Genomic DNA, 22484 nt, shown 5'->3' with positions numbered 1-22484 from the left:
TTCGGACTTCCGCTATTCCGTGTAATTGTGAAAATTTTGGATCTTGTCAAATAGATAATTATGTAGATAATAATGATTTTTTTCATAAAATGAACTATTTATTTTATGATTTTTTTAACTTTAACTTAAAAAGTACGCATCCTAATCTGAGTTTTTTATACAGTTAATATCGCTCGGACAGATGGCGTTCATGTTTTCCCTATTCCGTTCAGTCGTTCACCCTGTCACGGCGAAAACATTGACGATTCTTTGTTTTGTCTTGTGTGTGGTGCGGTTAAGCACTTAACCTTTGATTGTGTTTACCATGTGCCTAATTTAACTAACACAAGCTCTTTACCTAACTAGGTCTAAGTTAGGTGTACTCCGAAACCAGAAAAATCGGTTGTAGAAATGGGCCCAGACCAATTTCACGAGAGTCGTTCTTATTCTGCCAGCGATTTGTCAAGCAAGTCATCTTTAGAACATAGCAACAAAACAAACTCTTGCGCCGACATTTTGGAGAAAACACCTTTTCTCAAAAATGCTATCATTAAAGATTCTGTGCCTTATCAAGATTCAGGGATTTTAAAGAGGTTTGCACCTGGGCAATCATCAGGATACTATTCACGGAGGTTTCACCCACGCCAATATCATAGTTTGCCACATCACTATAAATTACCAATATTAAATGGACAGTTTCTTAAAGAAAAGGCCAGAGAAAATGATGGTATTCAGTCTGGCTATTCAACTAAATTGACCCTGGTTCTTGATTGGTTTAAGGGATTCAATTCGGATCAAAAGAACAAAATGCTCATGTTATTGTTTAATGAATGTGAACAGCCACAAAATCACTTGCTTTCTACACTATTGCAAGACAAACTTCACATGAGTTGCCCTCCAAACTGCCAAGACTTTTTACTCTGGCTCCCCACAGTGTTGGCTTACAAAATCCTGTCATATCTTGATCCTGTATCTCTTGCCAAGTGTTCCCAAGTGTGCAAATATTGGGAAAGTCTTTCAAATGCTCAGTTCTTGTGGCAAAACTTGATGATACAACCCACCTGGAAGCTGAGTCAAAGTGGACATTTTCAACATCTCCGGCAGATAAAACAGAATTCCGAAGGAGGCAAGAAATTGTTATGGAAAAAGGTATTGGAATAATTTAGTTACCATACTTTGTAGATTTACCTTAATCAATTAAATTATTACAGATTTTCGCTGATCGATATCGTCTACATCGGAATTGGCTTAGAGGACAGTGTCACGTTCGAACATTTGAAGGACACACTCAAGGTGTTTCATGCGTACAGTTTGATGAAACGCGGATCGTGTCTGGTTCCCACGACAAAACAATTAAAGGTGAAATATTTTTTTAAATTTATGGTATTGCTACGCGTCGTATACCGCCAATTATTGACGAACCTTATTTTTTAAATAAATAGTTTGGAACATCCGAACGAATAGCCCGTGGTCTGTAATGACTTTGGTTGGGCATTCTGGTACAGTGAGATGCCTTCATTTAATGGGAAACAGGTTGGTCAGCGGTTCTACAGATCAAACGTTAAAGGTTTGGGATCTCTCAGTACAGGATGAATGGTCCAGCATTGCTTGTAAGGTAACGATGGTGGGGCATACCGATACTGTCAGATGTGTTCAGGTAATTAAATCAAATGTTTACTCTTCCAATAATATAGAATTAAATATCGCGCAATTGAAACTCTAGATGGACATGGAGAAAGTGGTCAGTGGTTCTTACGACAACACGCTTAAAATCTGGAGCTTAAAATCTGGCGAGTGCACGCACACACTAAGAGGACATATTGCTCATGTTCTTTGTTTGCAGTTTCACTCCAATACGTTAGTGAGTGGCTCAGCTGATAAAACAATAAAGGTACGCCATCTTATTAGCGCTTTACGTTCAATTGAAAACTAAACTTGTTTGTTACTTTAATGATTTATTGCTAGGTTTGGAGTTTAAACGAATTTCGCTGCAACGCTACTCTATATGGTCATCAAGATGCAGTGACGTGTATCTCGTTTGACGAACAGCGCATAATCTCTGGATCACTCGACAACAATATAAAAATATGGAATCTCACATCTGGCGTATGCCTATCGACGCTTGATTGGAAAAATTCTGAGGGGCATACTGGTAACTTTAATTTCACCAAGCAAGTCGATAAAGAACGTCGTTTTACTGGTGTGTTTTCGCAGGTGTTATTCGCTGCCTTCAGGCCAACGAAAGAAGAATGGTGTCCGCGTCTGATGACCGGACTCTGAAAGTTTGGCAACTTGAGACAAATACTGGCCAACGGTTGTTGACTCTGAGAAATCATACTGACGGCGTTACATGTTTGCAGTTTAATGACTTCATCATCGTTTCTGGATCATATGACCGTACCGTGAAATTGTGGGATTTCAGCGTTTGTTGAAAATTGTGATTGTATTTTCGATAAGTTTCACGCAACATTTGCTGGCTTAATAAAAGCGTCAACATGACAAGAAAAAAAACCTTCCACCTGTGAATTGCACTAAGAATTAATTGCTGCTCATAACATAAGTTTCTAGAAATCCTGATAAAGAAATTTGAATCTGAAACCAACATCTATTTGTTAAATTCTCTAATATGATCTCGCCGTTATTACTTTTATCACCGTCATCGTCTAATCGACCAATCCCTGAAATATCTAAGAATGAGCTATCTTTTTCAGAAATGATACGATTTGCAGGAGCAGGCGAAGAGAACACAAGACGTCGGCTAACGGTTCGGTGAGAGTCATCATCTACTGGGTATTCATCATACCCGTTTTCGTGATAATTGTTTGAAAATGGATTCAAAGAAATTTGGCTTTTAGGAGGCAGAATACGTAAGGTAATTTGAGGCACTCTGGTGGAAGGTTTAAAGTTTAAGCGCGGTATACAGTCAGTTGGAGCTAAAGAAACGGTTTGGCAAAGAACATGCAAATTAGAGGGTCTTACTGCTTGAAGAATAGGAAACAAATTTTCAGTAGTCACCAAAAACCTAATTTAAATATAAAACACAAAATTTATAAAACCATTTAGGAAATCATTCAAATGATGTAGAACAAATTATGGTCATCATGTGAATGTAACTACCTAAAGAAATTTGCCAAGTTTTTTTGGAAATCCTTTCTATCATTGGAGGTTCTTTTACAAGATTGTTTGGAAGGCCACTGTGACCAGTCAAGGATAAAAATTTCCTTTTGATTAAATATGGAAGTACCCAGAATTATGGCAACTTGTTCACTTTGGGCTTCAAAGCAATGTGTGATTCCCTAATAGGAAAAAAAAAAATATAAATTATTATCATTATACCCAACAAGTGATTTTCATTTGAGTAATACCGAACAAAGGTCATCTAAGTTTTTTTGAAAATTTTCTGCTTTCTTCACAAATTGCATCTGTTTGCGCTTCATCTTGATGTCAGCAGCTTTTTCCTTGGCAGTCTACGAAAAAGATAAACTTGAAATTGTAATTATAAAACGTAAAATGTTCACGGTGTAATACTTAATCATAATGCTATACCTTCAAAACTTTACAATCTTTTTCAAGATCAACTTGAGCTAAAGTTGACAGTTTCTGCAGTTGAGGATATGGCACTGGTATCTGTCCCTTTTGAACACACAAGAATTTGATGAATTCAATAGTCAATTGAGAATTATCCGCCCAAGCAATGTCGTAGTTTAGGGTAATGTCAAAACATAAAGGTTCCATCTTCCTCTTAAACATGCCTCGAGAGTGAAGCGACATAGTAAATTTTTACGAAAGGGGCGAAGTTTTCTTCTCAAGTTAAACTAAACTGACAGATAGCGTTCAAAACTTCAAATAAACAACATATCCGTAGTTGCCGGATCACGAACAAATTCATTCAAACATTGCTGCAGGCGTGTTACCCTACAGTCCTACACACAGTACACAGAGCCATTAAGGGCCCCTTAATGGCTCTGCTACACAGTTCAATTCATATTACATCTTCTGAAAATGATTTTAATTAATCTTAACAGTGGAAAAGTGAATAAATGAGTGATTGAGACCATTGAAAGTTTCTTTCTCAACAAAGCGGTAAGCAACTATTGTAGAAAAAAAAACAGATCAACGATGCGGTTTTCGTGACTTTCATTTGCGGGTTTTAGCCCATTAATTAGAATAGAATAACGTATTTCACAAGACTGACGACGAGGTATTTGTTAACTTAAAATCAAATAAATAAATATAAGTATCGATATGAAATGAAGAAAGGTCTTGTATTCACGAATTTAGATAGGCCAATTATAGGCACTAAAACGTTTTTCCTGATTTTCCTGAAGAAATTTTATTATCATATATTTATCTTGAATAAGCAATCGTTTCCTTTCTTGAGAAATGTACAGCGGGTGGTGCATGCACAATAAAATTAAATGGAAACTTAGAAAGCGACCTTCAAAACATCCTGTGAATATTTGGTCAAGACAAAATTAATCAAGAGTCGTAATACAATCAGGTTTTCTCATTAATAACGAAATCAAGTGGATCGAAAGAACATATCGGAACATTCGAAAATCAAGGTTAGCAATAAAGGGAAAGTGATATCGTCGTGCAGATTGGACGTCACGATGGTTATGAAATTTTTGCAAAAGGTATATCTCCGAGGTATAATTAGAACTGTGATGCCGAACGTGAGTTCATATTTCAAAGAATCTTTGTAAAAAAAAAAAAAAAAAGTGCGCACTTTCTGAGAGAATGAGTCAATCGCTTTAAATAGGATGGCAGTTAACTAAAGTCGTTCAAAACTCAAAAAAGATGGGTGGATGATTCGACCATTAGGTATTCAAAAGCCCAGTGGACTTGGTGCACGATCCAAGTCGTCAGAAGGCTGGCTGCCATCAAAAGGAACTTCGAAGCTATCTTGTTCCAGTGGCTTTTTAACCCACTGTCCCAGTCTAGCGATCATAAAGGACGACTGGAGCATTTCTTTCGCTATTCCAAACGCTTGAGCTGCTTTTTTAAGGCTGTTGTAACTAACGTTGCCATTTCTAACGTGCTTTTGCACTAGAGACTTGTACTCGAGATTGGTTGTAGCGAGGGCCATGAAGCGGAAGAAAAAATGCCTCTTGGACAGTCGAGATGGCGTTCCATCCAATAATTTACCTGCAATTAGCATTTTACAAATGAGGCTACGACGTAACAAGATGAATTTAAAAAATCTGTACCTTTGCTGATTTCAACAATTTCATGTTCCGGCCATCCGTTGATCCAAATGATGCTGTTCTTGGGAGATTTGGCTGGTAAGCGGTCCGGTGGGGTGGTAATCGTCGACAGAACAGGTCGGGAAAAGATGAACGGCGATGGAAGACCCTGATTTGATACAATTAATTTATAAACTGTGACAGTAATTCGCGAAACCAAATAATAATAATACCTGTAGATGTTCAATCCTGCCAATGAGGGCCCTTCGTAAATGAACCTGGTGAAAAAGGCTGCCAACCACAATTGTGTGGAAGTAGATCGGGTCAATTAGGTTGGAGAGTAAAGATCCTTGAATACCCACAACATTCCATCGGGCGAGTTTATCAGAGCAAGACATGGTCAATAGTCGCTCGCCCTGAAGGATGCCGTCCCAAGTCTGAATGGCACACTCATTCACCGGCACAGTACCTATCGACCATTAACATTATCATTTTTGCATGAAATAAAAAATAATATTTAAATTAGACAAACCTTCTCCTGATTCGATTTTGGTTCGAAGAGCTCCTCTCCCTTGTCGATTGGGGTGGAGATCTTCGAGAGGTGAGGCAAGTGACTCGTTAAGTGTGAAAATACGAGCGTCTCCACAAGGTGCGGAGCTTACGTATAAGTGAAACAGAACATCGCTCTTCAGTTTCAAGTTTTGACTGCCGCTTGGAGACTCAAAAATCGAATCGGAAGGATTGGAATTGAATATGTTCAACTGGTCGTAGAGGTAACTGACTAAACCTCTTCGGGCCAACACCTCAGCGTGGCAATCGTTTAGGGCTTCACCCTCCATACTCAATTGACCGCCGTTGATGCTGAAAATTAAAAATTGAATTGAAAAATTGAAAACTAAAAATTGCTGAAAAATAAAGAAATTACCACTTGCTCCCGGTAGTGACGCATATAACCGTGGCCCCATCTGATGTCGGCCCTTGGGTCATGACAACTCCAGCTAAAACTTTGTAGCGCGATAAACTTGGCTGCTCGTTCTTCATCATTTCGAGGTACGTGCTCTCAATTTGTCTACAAAAAAAAAAAAAAAAAAAATCATTGATCAAATTCCAACTGTTCCTTATCAAATGGGGCGTAAGGTTTACCTTGCTATAAAATCTCCAAATTCAGCCTCGGTGGGTTTTTCAGATGATGTGGCCGCTGAGGGTGGTTTGGGTGGGTTGGTGCGCTCCAAGCCAAACGCCTTCTGTAGGGCGGCTTGTGCAGCCTCGTTCTTGGCTTGTTTCTTACTTGAACCAGTTCCCTCAAAGGGCTGATCTCCAATGACAACTTGAGTAATAAAAACGAAAAATGATTACCACAAAAAACAGAAACAAATTTCAAATCAATTACCTCGTGCGGTGTAAATTGGCAAATGAGGACTTCCTTCCTCCTTGACTATTTCAATTTTGATCCCAGGTTTCAGACGGTTAAGGTAGAAAACAGGATTGTTCTTGGCTTGTTCAGCGTTGCTTACAGATGCCATGGGCAATGCTTTCACTTTATCAGTAACAGCTGTTTCAAAAGAATAAAAATCTTCAGAGCTGCAAACAACCTCTGAGAGATCTTTGCTAAAGTCTTCAGCTTCACCCATAATTTCTTCCATCAGAGGGGCTTTGACACTTGGATCTTTCAGCTGAACCGAGCAGAGGAGGATCATTTGTGCGACTTTTGCCTTGGCTTTCTTCTTGGTTGTGTCTTCAGCACTGTAGGTCTTGCCATTTAAAGTAACAGATGCTGCATAAATTCTGGCATGAGGCGGTCCAGATGCTTCAATGTCATAGACGATATTCGGTTTGATTTCATTCAAAACCATTACGGGATTTTTTTGGCCAACGGCCACAGGTTCAGTAGTCTTCTTTCGTTTCTTCTTTGGTGGGCCATCATCGTGTTTACTAGTCATCTTTGTGCTGCTCCACGGTCTCGATACTCCAGTCGTTACTACTTCCATTCAAAATCTTGACAATACGACTTGGAAATGAATTCTATGTTCTATCAATATAACAAAGCAGATCAAAAGAAGGACTTACAACTTTGTTAAATTTTGTTAATAGGTAAAGAAATCGGAGAACAACGAAACAAAAAGAAGTGTTTACGTACACACACAAGTGATGGAACGATGAGACTATACGTGCTGCGGAATAGTCCGCAAAGCTTATCCAAGTCAATAAAAGACAATTCAAAATCCCACGATTTTGCATTGCTTATCGATTCGCCATATGCTTGATTCGCGGGAATAACGGGTTTTTCTTTCTTTTGTGGTGCATACTTTGAGAATTATTAAATCGCCGATCGATAGAAATCAATCAAAATGTATTGATTTTTGTATAGCCATCTATTAGATAACTGACAAAGTTTTTCGGTGGTTGAACTTTGCAGACATTTCCGATCGTTCCTTAACACACAGGAGTATATTCTGGCCCCCATCGGATTGTGTGTCATTTATAATGCCAAAGACATATCAATGTTGCGTGATTACGCCAACGGGGCAAGTAGACATCTGTGCTGGGATCAAGTTTATGATGAGTCGAGCGTGAGACAGATTGGCTTTCTTCCTCGGGCAATTCTCTGGCCAAGCCCAGCGGCGCCTTCAGCAGCTACAAGAGTCGAAAGGTCTCGTGGTATTGATTTACTTTTCTATCTTTTTTTTTTAAATTATATCTCTCTGATTTGTTCTAATCGTTTCTTCTTACTTTTTAGAATTTAGTTCTTTTTGGCTGTTGTTCTAGCGGATGTGCTACGCGCCAGCTAATCAGCCTGGGTTCATCCTACACACGTAAAAAAAGGTTCCTTTTCTTCTCCTAAAAGTTGTTGTCTGTACATGACGCAACAGGATTGAGCAGCGACTCTTAAACGAAGGCCGACAGTCGATCTCACGAGTCCGACACCTCTTTTCTCCTGCCCGGATTTTATCGCCAACAACTTCCGCTCCGACTCCCGGATGCCAACTACAATATTTTATTCTCGATTTTTATCCCAATCAGTCGCAAACACAAATTCTCTCGATCGAAACAACAAAAGTAATTAGCCTGTATATAGCAAATTTTGCGTGTTGTCTAGTCGAGTACTATTTCACATTGTTGTTGTTGGCCGTTTCGCATGTTCGCACCGTTCGGCATTGAGTTCATCACGCAACGGTGATCACGATCCATCACTTTCAAGTTGGCTGGGACTTCCGATATGAAAATTTAGGTTGTTGAATATATATAAGCCACTATTATGTATGTACGTTTATTTCTATTAAAAAACGCCGGGACTCTTGCACCAGCACTGTTGCACCCAAACGCGGTCCACGTTCTCAGCTTAGCTGATCACGTGATAGCGTCGAAATTATGGCAATCGCAATTTACCCCCCGAAAAAAAAAAAAAGAAAAGATAAAAAGTTACAAGTGCGTCTGCAATTTACTTACGTTACTTCCTTAACGATAATTATTTATGACGAGCATTAAAGAATGAGTAGCCGTTTCACCACCAGGGACTGTAAACCGTTGGCAATTCCATAATTAAGATAATTACTTTGAACCGATAAAATGTTGTTACAGTCATGATAACTTTGCGCGTAAAAATGTGTCGATTGAGCGTGCGAGAGGGGAAACCAAAAAAGAAAAAAACGGTCGACCGCAGCGCGGCCACCGCATTCTCTTTCCAAGGTTATATGGCGCAAAGCAAACGAACGCAGCGGTGAAACAAAAATGAAGACCCACGCCCATTATAGACTAGGATTTGACGTCCAAGTTGCTGCTGCTTGCCAATAGACAATACAGTACCTCGGCCTCATTTCGGCTCCGTCGAATGCCGTGTCACGCAGCACTTGATCCGAAAAGCGGGAAAATTAGAAGGACAGTCAGCAGCTCAATTGACTTGTCCTTTACGTGATTTTATCCATCAGAATCATTAATGAAAAAACAAAACAAGGAAAAATTCACCGTCTTTTTTCAGAAAATCTTTGATCTTTGATAATTTACACGGAAAATTATCATTTTTTCCCGGCCAAGGGTATGGCCTAGAAAGATGGGCGTGAGGACATAACAACGACTTTTCAGGACTGAGAATGAATATATCGACTTGTTTGGTTCAGTGAGTTGTGATAGCCAGAGCCATAAAAATTCATCATCACCATTGAGACGAATAAAAGACGGATGATCTTGAAACCAGTTCCTCATTTGATTCCCCTTGGCCGGCAGTTTTACGGGTCAAGCTTCATTACAGCTTAGACAACAAATAAACCGGTTATCTTGGATGGATGGATTCACCTTGTAAGTAGCCGAGTATTTGGAAATTCCCGTCGTCGACTCTCATAAGGTGCTACAGTCACCTGGAAAACCAAAAAATTATAATAATGAACAGGTAGGACGAGATCTACAGGCACCACAACAATATTTGGAAAGTCGCCCGTCAGTTTGGCGACAAAATAGCCGACTGCCAAGTAGTAGTGCTTATTAGTACCGTCAGCTAATCAATGAGACTGTGATACACGATTGAGAGCAGACATGGGACGTAAGCGCAATCATTCCTCCCATTAAGGAAGAGACGATAAAAACGGTCGAGTATGGAGCCCATTTTTCTTTCTTTCTTTCTTGGCTGTGTCGTCGTCCAACAGAGAAAAACTAGACACCTTCTGAATGCGTAATTCAAAACCCCCTGGTTTTCTTTTTCTTTTTTTACAATTCCCAGCATCGTCGTCGTTCTCAACTACTTCGAATGCTGTTGGTCCGTTCAAGTGGCGGTGGTGCAACGGTCCCTCGCGGCACTGGGATGATCACGTGACCACTTTTCGTCCAACTCCGCCTAGCTCCATCACCAAATACCGCTCGTCAAGTTATGACTATGAAAAAGAACAGAATATGCGAGTTTGTTTTAGGAATCTAAATAGCTTTTGTCTTAGAGGGAAAATGATGACTAGCCGGTTGGTTTTTTTCCTTGCACTAATTAATGCAAATGTTGACGATGACTCGTCACACGCGATCCCGTACCCTATCACGCGCTAGTACAAACTGCTTTTTCAGAGGACGTCGAAAAAATCACGAGGAATGCGTGATTTCACCATTCGATTCGAATCTAAACACGTTAATGTTCGTGTTATATATATAGAGAGCGCGTGAGGGAAGAAAAATCCCAGTGACGAATCTTGCGCGAATCAATCAACATCGATCCTACTTTCCCACAGCCTAGAAATCTCATCCATCTTTTTTCTTTTCTTTTCTTGAGAAAAAGTTTGCATGGAAACAAGTTAAGATCGCGCAAAACTTTATCCTACCCAAAAACGTCTCCTGGAGCAAATTGCGAGAGTTGAAAAACTTTGGCGGACAGAACGAGGGCGGTGTATAAGAGGCTCGACGTTGCCAGATTTCTTTGCTCCCATCGCCCAAATGGCAAAAAGATCAAAAACCCAAAAGGGAACTGAACTGACGCACCACCGATGGCGTCAACAGCCCTAATCCCGAAAGAAGAATTAACAAAAAAAAAAAAAAAAAAAAAAACAAGTAAAAGAAGAAGAAGCAAATGTTCTTTGCTGGGAATTGGGATCGGCGTCGGCGCGTTCGTGAGCGGCGAACGTACGCACGCTCTTTTCAATTTACAAGAAAAAGTTTTTTAAAAAAGTCACAGGAGAAGCAGAAAGAGGAGGAGAAGGAGAGACGAATGAGCTTGATTTTACTGGTTGGTTTGGCGGCGCTACAAGCTCCACCCCCCCCCCCTCTCACGACGTCACGTTCTTCCGTTCCGACGTTCTGCCCGTGCGCGTAGACACGTATAAGAGGAGGTGGCCGGTACGGTTCGATCGTCGTTCGTACCACGCGGTCCTTCTCGTTCGCTTCTCTCCTCTCACTTCCCAACCTTTTTTTTTCTTTCCCGACTTGTTCATTCAAAATTCTTATTCACGTTTTCTTTATTTTTCTAAAAATTTGTTGTTGCGACAAATTGCGGGTACGTTGATCCGGAATTTGTTGTTTTGGAGTCTTGTTTTCATCACTGGCCGATCCCGACGACCGACCGATCGACGAGCGGCGACAATTCGTTCACGCGTACCTTCGAGTTTCTTTGTTCTCGGTGGAGTTGATTTGCAGGTGAGTTTCGACACCCGTGTGACATTCCTTGTTAACTTTTCCTCCAGGTTCTGTGCTTCTATCACGGTTGCAGTGCTTAAAACAGAAATGTGGCTAGGCTGGCTGGTTAGGGTCCACGCGCGCCCGTCTACACGCACACGAGGGGTTCCATTTATTGATCGCCACGACCACGCCTCTGGGTTTTACGCCGCCAGTTGTTTCTTTTTCTTCACGTTCTAACGGGAAGAAGAAAAACAACATTTAAAAAAAAAAAAAATTTGAGTTGAGGGATTGTCATTTGCCTAGAAACAGTTCGAATGAGGGTCGTCTGTATACTGGGTTTGTAATTGCTCGTTAGCCAGGCCGCGTGAATCACGTCTTCATCGCGCAAAAGCCAAAAAAGAGCGAGGGAGCTAGCTGATCCTTTGCCGAGTGTTGGACGCCTCAATCACGTGACAGACGAGCAACGCAGTGTACTATTTGGTGGTGGTAGTTGTAGTTGTGTAGTATAGTAGTGGCACTGCTTGTAACTTGGGTGGGGGTGGTTAAAATAGCCGGCGTTGGTAACTTTTGGCCGGCGACGTCTGGTGAGGAGAAACTAAACCGTTGGCGCCGGTCCAAAAAATCACTTTTTCTATAAGAGAAAACTGGAATAAAATAAAAAATTATTTTCGTTCAATTTCAAATAAAAAAACAAAAAGCGAGTCGCCAAAAATCAAGAAATCGCAGACGACGACACGAAATCCTGTTTTGGTGGGTGGAGGGGTGGATAAAAGCTCTAATATGTATCTCATTTTTTTTTCCATGTTATCAATCGTCTTGTTTTACCTAGTAATCTTAATCGATGCACACACTCGACGAACTCTGCCAAGTGTCTCGTGTTTCAGACATTTTCTCTTTTTCCAATTTAAAATGAAAGCCACAGGCGTACTCAACAACAGTCCTTGGCGTCTGTTTATTCAGCTGCAAATGTTTTTTTTTTTCACGACTAGTGAAATTGAATATTTTTTTGACGTAGAGAAATTATTATTCCGTATTTATTCAACTGTCACGTTCATCGAACCCCAAGTAAAAGTGAACATTTTTCTCGGGACTAGGGCGAAACCGCATTTAAAGGTTTCGGGACAAGGTAAAAAGGGAGGGATAGAGATTATCATCGATACTTAACTGATTGCGTGTGACGTCAATAGTAGTATTACCTCGTGGTTCATCCCGCTGAACCGGATCCTAATTATAGACGTTGTCGTCCCCCTTCGTTACCAAGCGTCGTCTGCTGCTGGGCCCATGATATTCCTGAGCCCATTACCGCATTTCTTTCACTGAAAAACTGGGTCCCCTTTCATTTTTGTTGTTTCTCTCTCTTGTGAGATGTTCTGGCTATTCAGGTCACGACAAAAATTCCAGTAAACAACACACTACCACCACTAGTACCGTTATCACTTTCAATCAAATTTAATACATACGGATACACGACACCGGGCCGGGACGAAGGTTACGTGACACTTCCGCCATGTTCTTTTTCCATGTCCTGTCGTCCTCAAAAAAATAATTTTTTAAAATTTCCATCATCAAACCCTCATTTTTCATGAGCAAATAAGATTGATTGCCTTAAAAAAAAAAGGATCGCTTTGAGTCATAAAGCCGTCGTTATTGTGAAACACTATAATCAAGATATGTACCCATAAAAAGCTCTCGTTGAAGCAGCGAAGGACGTGCTGGGTTGATTCCAAGTTCGAAAAAGAAGTTTTTCCTAGAATTTCATAAAATAAATTAACGTGTTTTTTCTATCCATTTGAATATATTTGTGTATACATACATACGCACGTCGTTATTAATAGTCGTATAGTCATGGGGGCGTTTATTTGCCTTTTTCCCCTCGGGTCAACTCTACCGAAAATGTAATTAAAAGAATAGAGGGAGGACAACAAACAGCTAAACCCAAACCGGTCAAGGACAATGGTGCGCACTGTCGCTATCCCAACATTTAGCTGTCATGATGCATCTGACAAGATTGATAATCATCATTAGACCATACAAATGTATATTTTAAACAAAAATCCTGCGCCATTTTATGAGAGGTTTTCACAACTTGAGTATTCAGCAGCAATCAACTTTGCGCGTGATCGCCACGAAAATATATAAATCTTGTTTGATGTAATTTTTTTTTTTTAAAAGATAGCCATTGATTTACGGACCGAATTTCCATAAATGGGCGGGCGGCTTTCATCCTGATCAGTTCAACAGCATTTCAAAAAGAAATAACGTTTTATGGTAATGATTTGTTATTAGAATAAAATGAAAATAAAGACAAAAAAAAGGGGGATAGTAGTACCCAATGAGCAGACGAAGGAAGGAAAGAGGAACCAGTTTTCGACCTTGGATGTCGGCCATAATTCTCTTCTTTTGCGTGTTATAAGGTGAAACTACCCAAAGGGGATCCCAAACTCTTCTCGTCTCGCCCCCAACCGATTCCGAATGACATAAAAAGAAAAAAACAAACAAACCTTGACATTCTTACGCCACGACAAAAGGTGTCGCGCTAGTTCCACGCCATGGGATTTTGTCTATTCCTAGTTCCGTTTCGGCGATGGCATCTGTCGGTCCATGTTATATATGTACTTTATAGAGTTGAGCTGGCCTTCCTCCTTTCAGTCCTCAAGGAGAACAAAAAAAATTGTTGTTATTTAGTTCAGTCAGAAGGACAAGTGAAATTACATGTCAGAATTTTCTCAAGCGTGCGTGAATTCGTCTGGGAGACTCGTAGCGGATAACTTCTAGACGCCGAGGTAATTTCTTCCGTCATCCGTTTCCGCGGCGGAAAATGGGAGCCATTTCTTACGAAATGACACAGTCTGGAATAGAAACGTTAACAAGATTTTCCCATCAGATGAGAAATGGATTCGTTTCGCACGAGATTATTCTCATTCAGGTCTCCAACCTCGACGTGTTGTTCCTATTCCCAAGAGCGAATCATTCCTCCAATTTGTTATATGATGATACATAACAACCGACTAAATCCAGATTTCTTTCTTTTCGATACTCACACAGGAACGGATCGTATTGCCCAACAACCAGAACCCAAGGACAATTAGACGAAACATCGAGACGGGCTACTCCTTTTCTCCTTGTTTTGCTGAGTCTTGCTGAATTCCACCGGCCATCCATCCGAGACCTGCTGGTTGCAACTCCTCCGAGACCCCGTGGGGTGTTTCTGAAAGAGAGAGGATTCGTCTTATCTTTTGTCCAAGACAATATAATACAAAAAAAAGGAAAGGGAGACAACAACATCCTGCCGTGGAGCCGCTTACCCAAACCACCGTTGTTCTGAACCCGCCATGGGTTTGCTGATTTGGCCGTTGAATCCAGTTGTTGAACCGCGACTCCTACCGACGAGCGATCCTACCCTGCTCCGCATCAGTCGTGTTTCTTCTTCTACATCCTCCAGCACATTTACTTCTTCACTAAACACCACTCTCCCGTCCGCTTCCGCCGCAGTCTTGTTATTTGTTTCACCCACGACCACCACTTCGTAGTCAATCGCGCCATCTGTTGACACAATCCAGTCGGCAGTTTTTTGGGTTCCCTTTTCTATTTACTTGGTTCTTTTGGAAAAACCAGAGTTTATCCCCCAAGCAGCCAGCCAGCCAGCCACCCTTTGAGAACAAGGGAATCGTTCTCTCTCAGAGGAAAAGAGATAAGAGAGATAAAAGAAGAAGAACCTTCTTGAAGTTACAGCCGATCCGGTAGAAACCAGATCTTCTAGGTATCAACTATTCCTACATTAGGGATAGAAAAAGAAGAAAAATATTTGGACTTTGGGAAGTTTAAATCCTCCTTTTTTGCTCACCCCATTCATCAGTTGACGTTGGGAAACGCTCCTTGACGAATATCCTTTGACGAAAGAAGAGACGATCGCTGTGATAGTTGAAGAAGGAACAAGATTCAACTTGTTTTTAAAAAGAATTGTGATTAAACCTTTTTGAAAAGGAAGGAAAAATTTGATCAAGAAAATGTCCTCCGTTACCACGATGGTTACCGAAGCAGTGACTGAAATGATGTCAAACGTCGGCAATGCCGACGTCCCGTACGCCAGCGAACTTGTTTGGATTGTCGTCGTCGCCTTTATCGTTTCGTTTGTCTTGGCCTTTGGCGTCGGTGCCAATGATGTGGCAAATAGTTTCGGTACCTCCGTTGGTGCCAAAGTCCTCACCATTCGACAGGCCTGCATTCTGGCCACCATCTTTGAAATTGCCGGAGCTGTCCTTATCGGTATTAATTTAATTTAAAAGTTTTAATCGTATCCATTATTAAAATGTTTACCTTTGAACTTGATGTATCGACAGGTTACAAAGTGTCGGACACGATGCGTAAAGGCATCATCGACCCGAGCATTTACAACAATTCCAATTCGGAACTGATGATGGGCAATTTGGCCGCTCTCGGTGGAAGCGCCGTCTGGCTGATAATAGCCACTTTCCTCAAGTTGCCAATTTCTGGTACGCACAGCATCGTGGGAGCCACAATTGGTTTCTCGCTGGTCGCCAAGGGAACCCAGGGCGTTCAGTGGGCCAAATTGGGTCAAATTGTTGCCTCCTGGTTTGTCTCGCCCGTCTTGTCTGGACTCATGTCTTCCGCTCTCTTCTTGGCCATCCGCAAATTGATTCTGCGCAAACCTGCTCCACTCGAATACGGACTCAGAGCTCTGCCCATCTTCTACGCATTGACTCTGGGCATCAACATCTTCTCCATCGTTCTCGACGGGCCCAGTTTGCTGTACTTTGACCGCATCCCCTGGTGGGGCACCATCATCCTGAGCAGTATCATCGGTCTAGTGGCTGGACTTGTCGTCCAGTTGGTCATTGTGCCGAGACTGCGTCGCTCCATCACCGAAGGGCATCGCACGGAAGAGGCCACACGAGCGAAATTTGCTTTCGGCGGAGACAGTGGTCCTGGATCGGCTGTTTCATCGGCTAACATCACGCCGGAAGAGTCTCGCAATGCGTCGATGGATAACATCCCGTACAACGGGGTCAACGCCCGTACCGTCAACACGGAATTGGAGCCCGTCAACACGCTCCACTCCCGGCAAGCGGGCAAACAACGAAAACCGACCGAGACCACCAAGCCGATGCGTTTCGGATTCCGCAAGTCGCAACCCAAAACCATTTCACTGGCCGGCGAAGAAAGTCCGTTCATAGCCGAAACCCGGTTGGATAACCAAGGCAACAAGGGCCAGCCAAACAGCGAACAACCGACACCCATCCACGGTCTGTCGCCTTGCAGCAGCGCCGTCCCGCTCATCAACGCCGCTGGAGTCCCTCACCCCACCATTGTCAGGAAGACGATGGATGTGGAGAATCCACCATCCATCAACGTGACGTCCACTTTGGCTTCGGCTGCCGTCGACGATCCTCCAGAGGTGGTCCGATTGTTTTCATTCCTGCAGATCATGACGGCCTCGTTCGGTGCTTTCGCTCACGGTGGAAATGACGTCAGCAACGCCATCGGGCCCTTGGTGGCCATTTGGCTCATCTTCACCGAAGGCAACGTCGAACAGAAATCGGAAACGCCACTTTACATTCTGCTCTTTGGAGGCGTCGGCATTACCATCGGCCTGTGGGTTTGGGGTCGACGAGTCATCAAAACGGTCGGAGAAGATTTGACCAAGTTGACGTCTTCGAGCGGCTTCACCATCGAAATCGGCGCAGCATTCACCGTCCTGGTGGCCAGCAAGATCGGCGTGCCCATCAGCACGACTCACTGCAAAGTCGGATCAGTCGTCTTTGTCGGCTGGGCTCAGACATCACGCGGTGGCGTCGACTGGGCTCTCTTCCGCAATATCATCTTCGCCTGGGCCGTGACAGTGCCCATTGCCGGGGGTTTGAGTGCCGCCATCATGGCTATTTTCCAAGCCTGCAATCTCTTCTGATGATGATATGCCCTGCAACTTTTGTGCGTTGTCGGCGCCTATAAGAGAGAAATGAAGGGCTAAGTGCATTGTGTTTTTCGCTCTCTTTTAATCTATTCGCTCTAAAAGTAGAAGACTTTCGGGCTGTTTTGTACATAACGACCTGAAATATCTTCCAAGATTGTAACCATCTGTTTTGTGAGTTATGGCACCCTTTCATCCAATTTTGTTTTTTATTAAGTTCTCTTCTCAATGAATACCCTCCTTTTTCTAAATGTTTGGTTTCCTACAGTTTGAAATATTAAAAAGTAAAAAAAAAAAAGTAAAAAAAAAAATCAAATAGTTTAACTTGTTTACATACCTTATCAAATAGTTCACCATTTAATGTTTTTGTGCATCTGTTTAACTTTCTCTCTTTATATATCTCTCTGGTATATATTCCACGATCGTGCCCTGGTTTCGGTTGAATAATTTGTGTGGCGATCGAGTTGTAGCCTCTTAAGAGTTTAAAGCGCGCATATATTGATTAGCGACACCTATCATATTCTCAATAATATTCTCTATTATCTATATTATGTTATTACCCCATATATTTTTCAGCCCAATCATTTTCTCCTACAACTTCAGCTATATATGTTCACTTTGCCTCACAACCATCTACTGCTGCTACTCTTGCTGCATCCCTGCATCCCCCCCCCCACAAACAAAATCATTTGATTATTTCTTTTCCTTTTTTTTTGTTTAAGTTGCTCATGATTCGTTTCTCCCATTAACAGTACTTTTGAAATACTTACAATGTTGCAATCGCAATCCCTCCACTCTAAAAAAAACATTAAATGATGAACTTATTATCTTTGCCTATCTTATTATTTTTTAAATTGTTATTCCTTTCTGACAGTGCCATCAATTTTTCATCGCAGCATTGTATCAGTGCTATTCGCCTACTGTATTAGGGCTCACCAAACAAACAATACACACAAGGCATTTGAAGCTTTTGCTCTTCACCTAATCCAGCCAGTCTATGTGCTGCATATGCTTATTTGATTTCACTTTTACTTTTTAATATTACCCTTTTTACTCGTGAATAAAAATACGTTCTGGAAGCACGTGCATGCTCAATCACGAATATCAACAATCAACTAACATATCATACAAACTATTAATAGGGGCCAAAAATACCTTAATGTAAATAGTTAAATACTTATTTATTTATGCATACACATGATTGTGATCCTCGATGACCTCGAACCACTGATTCAACCTTAATTAGTCAACTGAATAACATTTTTAGCCAACGAAACACGTTCATGGTGACACGTTCAAGGATTTTGGCAGTTTTTGGCGCCATTTAATTTTTCCGGGATTGGCGCCAAGCGCCATCTACGAAATTTTAGCAACTAGGTGCACTTTAAAAACAATGTTGACGTTTAGTAGTGAATGGCCGGAGATTTCGATTTTCGTGAAGGATTTGTGGATTTCATTTCATCAAATTTGATTTCTTTCCACACAATTCGATCCAATACAAAAAATGAATCAGGGTCAAGGTAAAACAATTGCTAACTCAAATATATTTCATAAAGATTTTTATTTGTGTACTGGAAGTAAAGAATATTAAGCATAAAGCATAATTGTTTTTTTGTTAGGCTATCTAAAGTATTTTATTTTAAATATTTCTAGGAAACATGCACTTTAATGTGCCCAACAGCTTTTCACCTGCTCATATGCCCCAAAATATGCAACCACAGCAGGGAATGATGCAACAGATGCCTCAGCATTCTCCAATGGGACAGCAACAAATCCCGCAAAATATGCCGCAGCAAATGGCCCAACCCCAGCAAATGCCCCAAATGATGCAACAGTCTCAGCCCCAAATGATGCAACAACAACTTATGGCACAACAGCAACAACAAATGTTGGCACAGCAACAACATATTCAACCACAGCAAGGCATGATGCAGCAGATGCCTCAACATTCCCCGATGGGACAACAACAGATCCCGCAAAACATGCCTCAGCAGATGGGCCAGCCTCAGCAAATGCAGCAGCAGCAGCAGCAAATGGCTCAATCACAACAAATGGCTCAGCCGCAACAAATGGCCCAACCTCAACAAATGCCACAAATGATGCAGCAGGGTCAACCGCAAATGATGCAACAACAGCCACAACAACTGCAGCAGCAACAACAGTTACCTCAAGGTATCTTCCAACATCCACAGCAACATTCCCCTGCCCCTCAACAAGTAATGCAACAACAACAGTTTATTCAACAACAACAACTCCAGCAACAACAGCAGCAGCAGCATCAACAGCAGCAGCATCAACAACAGCCCCAACAACCTCAACCCCAGGCCCAAAAAGACTTTAATCCAGCTTCTCTTTGCCGATTTGGTGAAATATAATACTCTTTCTTTTGTACAAAATGTATTTGTAAATAATAATTTCGTCTTTTACTTTTAACAGGTCAAGAAACAGTGCAAGAACTTGTTTCCAGAGTTCAAGAGTGTTTTCAGCTCCTGAAGAATCTTCAACCTCCCAATGGATCAGCTCAGAGTACATCGGTGGCAGTAGATAAGAAAAATAAGCTCGACGATCAACTCAAGATGGTCAAAGTCTTGTTCAAACGACTCAGAATTATCTACAACAAATGCAACGAGAACAGTCAAGAATTGGATTCATATCCACTAGATTCTATGCTCCCTACCCAAAGCAACCTCGTCGATTGGAAGTACGCTGATAGAGTCAAATCCGAACAGTATCTGGCAGCTGTTGATGAAAAGAAGGAGCTCTACGATCAAATTCTCGTAAAAAACCGTCACCTCCAAGGTATTTTTGGTTATAAATCTTCCCACAATACTCGATAAATCTACTAATTTTGTTTCTCGTTATTTAGATATAATGGAATATATGAGAAGTATCATATGGGAAATCAATACTATGCTTATGATGAGACGTCCATAACGTTGTGTAATTGTGGTAATCGAGCCTTTTGTGGTGTAATAACAATAATAAATTTTCAGAAATGAAACATTGGGCATTGAAATGACACAGATTGAAAAAACTATGAGATTCATGATTGTTTTTTTTTCTCTTCACGTCGACAAAAGCATCAACCAAAATGTCGGTACGCGATTAGGTCACACTGGTGTCTGATTCAATTAAGTAATAAGTCAGTAATTGGCCTTTGCCTTTCACAAAGACCAAACCGCGCTGTTCAAATTGGTAACCAAAATGACGCAGGATGGCGCTCGTCTCCTCCGTCACCTGCAACATCAAAATAATATTCCTGCATCAGCTAACTTGATTCAATCGATTACAGTTTACACGGTATTAATACCTGAATACATCCGGCTTTACCAGTACTCTCCATCCTCGATGCAACGTTAACCGCATTGCCCCAAATGTCGTAATGTGGCTTTGTGGCACCAATGACTCCCGCAGTCGTCGGACCGTGGTTGATGCCTTCAAAACAGATTAAATGTAATTGGTAAAATGTGAAACTCTTTAAACAGCTAAACAAAATGATCTCACCCATTCTGAGGACAAAGTGATTAAAACTTTGATCGTTAATATTTTGGAGAGTCCGCTGCATAGACAGGGCGAACTCGACAAGGAGCGCCAAATGTTTCCAACGTGTCAAGATATCCTCATCTTCCTGCAATCGGACACGAAGCAGGTACATTACGCATGAGTCACGAGAGTCGATCGAACGGGACTGGTGCGTTCGATCGTTTTCAACGAGTATCCATCATAAAAGTCAAATGTCACACTCCTCGTATCTCATTACCTTTGGCTGTAATGTAATGTTCAATCCACTGGCTGCCATGTAGGTCGAACCGATCGTTTTGATTTTCGTCATTTCTGAGAACTGACTCTGATCTAAAAGCTGCAAAGCGCCAAACCAAAGAGAAGAAGAACAGTTAAGTGGAAATTTGATTCGTGAAAAGAGAATGAGCCGAGTTTTACCGCATCGAAATCGGAGATGACTTCGTTAAGGAAACGCAGACATTCTAGTCCTTGATTATTGACAGTTTCTTCTGAATAGAACTCTGGTCGTCGCCATGACGTAAATCCGTTCAATAGTAAAGAAAAGGAAAATAATAAATCTCTATTAGGCCTTGTCGTCATTCATGTGGAATCGCATTCCTCCATGCGCGCACGCCAAAAAAGGATTTCATCCGCTTCCGTGGATCGATAGCAAAGTGCCATGAGTTCAATTTCTCACAACAACAACAAAAAAATAATCCTTACCGGAAAAATTCGGTATGGATGCAAAGAGGACACCTACGCTCGTGTAGCTTTGGCTGTACAATTGCTCGTCGCGTTGATGGATGTCCTTGCGCAAAAAATGCTGGGCGACGTGAGCCGGCAGTATGTTGAACAATAAAGCCTGGATACCAAATTCATAATGCATTGTGTTAAAAAAAAAGGTCAATAACGAAGCCAATTAAACAACGTCACGTTGCTGTTAACAAAATATAAAAGAACAAGATCCTATGGCACTAGAAAAGGTGAGAAACTCATAAGTGTAAACGGTAAATTGGCACCTGGTTCCGTCGACCCAGATCCGCTGCTCTCTCTCTTTGCTCCTCTATTCCAGCCCAGTTAGTATAAAGGCTGCGTGAAGTTGACTCGAGCTACAGTTCGAAAAGGACAAAAATGTCATTAGACATTTCAATGGTTGTTTAGACATGTCAAGCCCACCTGTCTCGTTAAGGAAAACAGTACCAAAGATGTCACCAGTAGAACGCAACTGGCCAGGATCAACTCTTGGATGTGAAGACCGTCCCTGGACACGGTAATAATCGATTAAGTATCAACGAACTTGCAATTTAATTGATTGAAAACATTTAAATTTAAGTCTTTTTATACCTATGGAACCAGCAGGGAGCGTCCAACGTCGGTTGATAATGAAGCCACGGTAGACAAATGTAAACAGCCGATAACAGTAGCAGAAATGTTCCTTTGAAATAACTGGCCAAATGAGGAACCATGGCCACGCTGATTAGAACCAGTGACGCTTCAGTGGGACAGGGGAAAGTCCGATTGAATCCCTGCAATTGATTTTTCAAGCCAAGGGATCGCGTTAAGTTATGTTGACAACCAAATTGAGCGTAGGGTACCACCTGTCCGCTTAAATGTGCTCCAACCAGCAAAAGGATTCCCAGGATAACCAAGCAGCAACGTAGTCCCAACTTGCCATTAACGAGTGCACTGATCTTCTTCACTTGGCCCACGGAATCCTACGTGTTAATTGGAGCAAAGTTATTGATCGACGTAGCCGAGCAAAGCGTATCCAATTCATTAAACCCGAATTAACTAGTCAAAATATG

General features: G+C 41.5%; 6 protein-coding genes and 1 long non-coding RNA gene across 12 annotated transcripts in view; 4 read left to right on the top strand and 3 right to left on the bottom strand.

Annotated features, from left to right (window-relative positions):
* The first annotated feature begins 211 nt into the window (after positions 1 to 211).
* On the top strand, positions 212 to 2413 carry LOC124311091 (probable E3 ubiquitin ligase complex SCF subunit sconB). Its single transcript, XM_046775388.1, has 6 exons — positions 212 to 1128; positions 1191 to 1338; positions 1422 to 1636; positions 1703 to 1870; positions 1945 to 2131; positions 2194 to 2413. The coding sequence occupies exons 1-6, from the start codon at positions 391 to 393 to the stop codon at positions 2409 to 2411; spliced, it is 1674 nt and encodes a 557-aa protein (XP_046631344.1). The 5' UTR covers positions 212 to 390; the 3' UTR covers positions 2412 to 2413.
* Positions 2404 to 22484, bottom strand: part of LOC124311287 (putative uncharacterized protein DDB_G0286405) — a 22854-nt gene continuing 2773 nt past the window's right edge. The window contains exons 2-5 of the mRNA XM_046775721.1: positions 3526 to 3783; positions 3345 to 3446; positions 3097 to 3275; positions 2404 to 3001 (exon numbers count right to left, since the gene is read on the bottom strand). Coding sequence (XP_046631677.1) covers positions 2518 to 3001; positions 3097 to 3275; positions 3345 to 3446; positions 3526 to 3750 — 990 coding nt within the window. The 5' untranslated portion in view covers positions 3751 to 3783 and the 3' untranslated portion in view covers positions 2404 to 2517. The remainder of the gene's footprint in view (positions 3002 to 3096; positions 3276 to 3344; positions 3447 to 3525; positions 3784 to 22484) is intronic.
* Positions 4226 to 7671, bottom strand: LOC124311030 (double-stranded RNA-specific editase 1-like). 4 transcript variants are annotated; one of them, XM_046775279.1, is made up of 8 exons: positions 7661 to 7671; positions 6556 to 7187; positions 6309 to 6492; positions 6091 to 6234; positions 5698 to 6026; positions 5399 to 5634; positions 5190 to 5334; positions 4226 to 5127 (listed from the first exon to the last, which is right to left on the bottom strand). In XM_046775279.1, exons 2-8 carry the CDS (start codon positions 7151 to 7153, stop codon positions 4808 to 4810), a joined length of 1956 nt encoding a protein of 651 aa, XP_046631235.1. In that variant the 5' UTR covers positions 7154 to 7187; positions 7661 to 7671; the 3' UTR covers positions 4226 to 4807. The 4 variants fall into 4 exon arrangements, with proteins under 4 accessions (XP_046631235.1, XP_046631232.1, XP_046631233.1 ...); XM_046775276.1 differs by lacking the exon at positions 7661 to 7671 and adding an exon at positions 7233 to 7471 and having other exon boundaries at positions 6556 to 7160; XM_046775277.1 differs by lacking the exon at positions 7661 to 7671 and adding an exon at positions 7303 to 7471 and having other exon boundaries at positions 6556 to 7194.
* Positions 7668 to 7979, top strand: LOC124311740. Of its 2 annotated transcripts, none has more exons than XR_006910191.1 (2): positions 7668 to 7815; positions 7903 to 7979. It is a non-coding gene; the product is annotated as an uncharacterized LOC124311740 (long non-coding RNA). The 2 variants fall into 2 exon arrangements; XR_006910190.1 differs by having other exon boundaries at positions 7668 to 7823.
* Positions 10847 to 18144, top strand: LOC124311055 (sodium-dependent phosphate transporter 1-A-like). Of its 2 annotated transcripts, none has more exons than XM_046775329.1 (3): positions 10847 to 11267; positions 14295 to 15515; positions 15590 to 18144. In XM_046775329.1, the coding sequence occupies exons 2-3, from the start codon at positions 15257 to 15259 to the stop codon at positions 17173 to 17175; spliced, it is 1845 nt and encodes a 614-aa protein (XP_046631285.1). In that variant the 5' UTR covers positions 10847 to 11267; positions 14295 to 15256; the 3' UTR covers positions 17176 to 18144. The 2 variants fall into 2 exon arrangements, with proteins under 2 accessions (XP_046631285.1, XP_046631286.1); XM_046775330.1 differs by lacking the exon at positions 10847 to 11267 and adding an exon at positions 14011 to 14032.
* On the top strand, positions 18543 to 20215 carry LOC124311244 (mediator of RNA polymerase II transcription subunit 30-like). The gene is made up of 4 exons (XM_046775652.1): positions 18543 to 18698; positions 18832 to 19542; positions 19615 to 19977; positions 20045 to 20215. Exons 1-4 carry the CDS (start codon positions 18683 to 18685, stop codon positions 20110 to 20112), a joined length of 1158 nt encoding a protein of 385 aa, XP_046631608.1. The 5' UTR covers positions 18543 to 18682; the 3' UTR covers positions 20113 to 20215.
* LOC124310879 (adenylate cyclase type 3-like) overlaps positions 20093 to 22484 on the bottom strand; it is an 11884-nt gene continuing 9492 nt past the window's right edge. The window contains exons 11-20 of the mRNA XM_046774996.1: positions 22278 to 22394; positions 22024 to 22205; positions 21856 to 21940; positions 21699 to 21788; positions 21403 to 21541; positions 21118 to 21200; positions 20939 to 21037; positions 20683 to 20806; positions 20489 to 20613; positions 20093 to 20415 (exon numbers count right to left, since the gene is read on the bottom strand). Coding sequence (XP_046630952.1) covers positions 20284 to 20415; positions 20489 to 20613; positions 20683 to 20806; positions 20939 to 21037; positions 21118 to 21200; positions 21403 to 21541; positions 21699 to 21788; positions 21856 to 21940; positions 22024 to 22205; positions 22278 to 22394 — 1176 coding nt within the window. The 3' untranslated portion in view covers positions 20093 to 20283. The remainder of the gene's footprint in view (positions 20416 to 20488; positions 20614 to 20682; positions 20807 to 20938; positions 21038 to 21117; positions 21201 to 21402; positions 21542 to 21698; positions 21789 to 21855; positions 21941 to 22023; positions 22206 to 22277; positions 22395 to 22484) is intronic.

The sequence above is a fragment of the Daphnia pulicaria genome, chromosome 8 (genome assembly GCF_021234035.1).
Source record: "Daphnia pulicaria isolate SC F1-1A chromosome 8, SC_F0-13Bv2, whole genome shotgun sequence".
Classification (NCBI taxonomy): Eukaryota; Metazoa; Arthropoda; class Branchiopoda; order Diplostraca; family Daphniidae; genus Daphnia; species Daphnia pulicaria.
This window is presented reverse-complemented; position numbering and strand designations above follow the sequence as displayed.

Excerpts from the sequence above, each read along its gene's own strand:
- LOC124311091 (XM_046775388.1), top strand. The coding sequence starts at position 391 with ATGGGCCCAGACCAATTTCACGAGAGTCGTTCTTATTCTGCCAGCGAT. Across the intron at positions 1,871-1,944 it reads CAGCTGATAAAACAATAAAG|GTTTGGAGTTTAAACGAATT; the intron begins GTACGCCATCTT and ends ATTTATTGCTAG. Across the intron at positions 2,132-2,193 it reads AAATTCTGAGGGGCATACTG|GTGTTATTCGCTGCCTTCAG; the intron begins GTAACTTTAATT and ends GTGTTTTCGCAG.
- LOC124311030 (XM_046775279.1), bottom strand. The coding sequence starts at position 7,153 with ATGGAAGTAGTAACGACTGGAGTATCGAGACCGTGGAGCAGCACAAAG. Across the intron at positions 6,235-6,308 it reads TTTGGAGATTTTATAGCAAG|ACAAATTGAGAGCACGTACC; the intron begins GTAAACCTTACG and ends TTTTTTTTGTAG. Across the intron at positions 5,128-5,189 it reads AATTGTTGAAATCAGCAAAG|GTAAATTATTGGATGGAACG; the intron begins GTACAGATTTTT and ends TGCTAATTGCAG.
- LOC124311055 (XM_046775329.1), top strand. The coding sequence starts at position 15,257 with ATGTCCTCCGTTACCACGATGGTTACCGAAGCAGTGACTGAAATGATG. Across the intron at positions 15,516-15,589 it reads TGCCGGAGCTGTCCTTATCG|GTTACAAAGTGTCGGACACG; the intron begins GTATTAATTTAA and ends ATGTATCGACAG.
- LOC124311244 (XM_046775652.1), top strand. Across the intron at positions 19,543-19,614 it reads AGCTTCTCTTTGCCGATTTG|GTCAAGAAACAGTGCAAGAA; the intron begins GTGAAATATAAT and ends TACTTTTAACAG. Across the intron at positions 19,978-20,044 it reads AAAAAACCGTCACCTCCAAG|ATATAATGGAATATATGAGA; the intron begins GTATTTTTGGTT and ends CTCGTTATTTAG.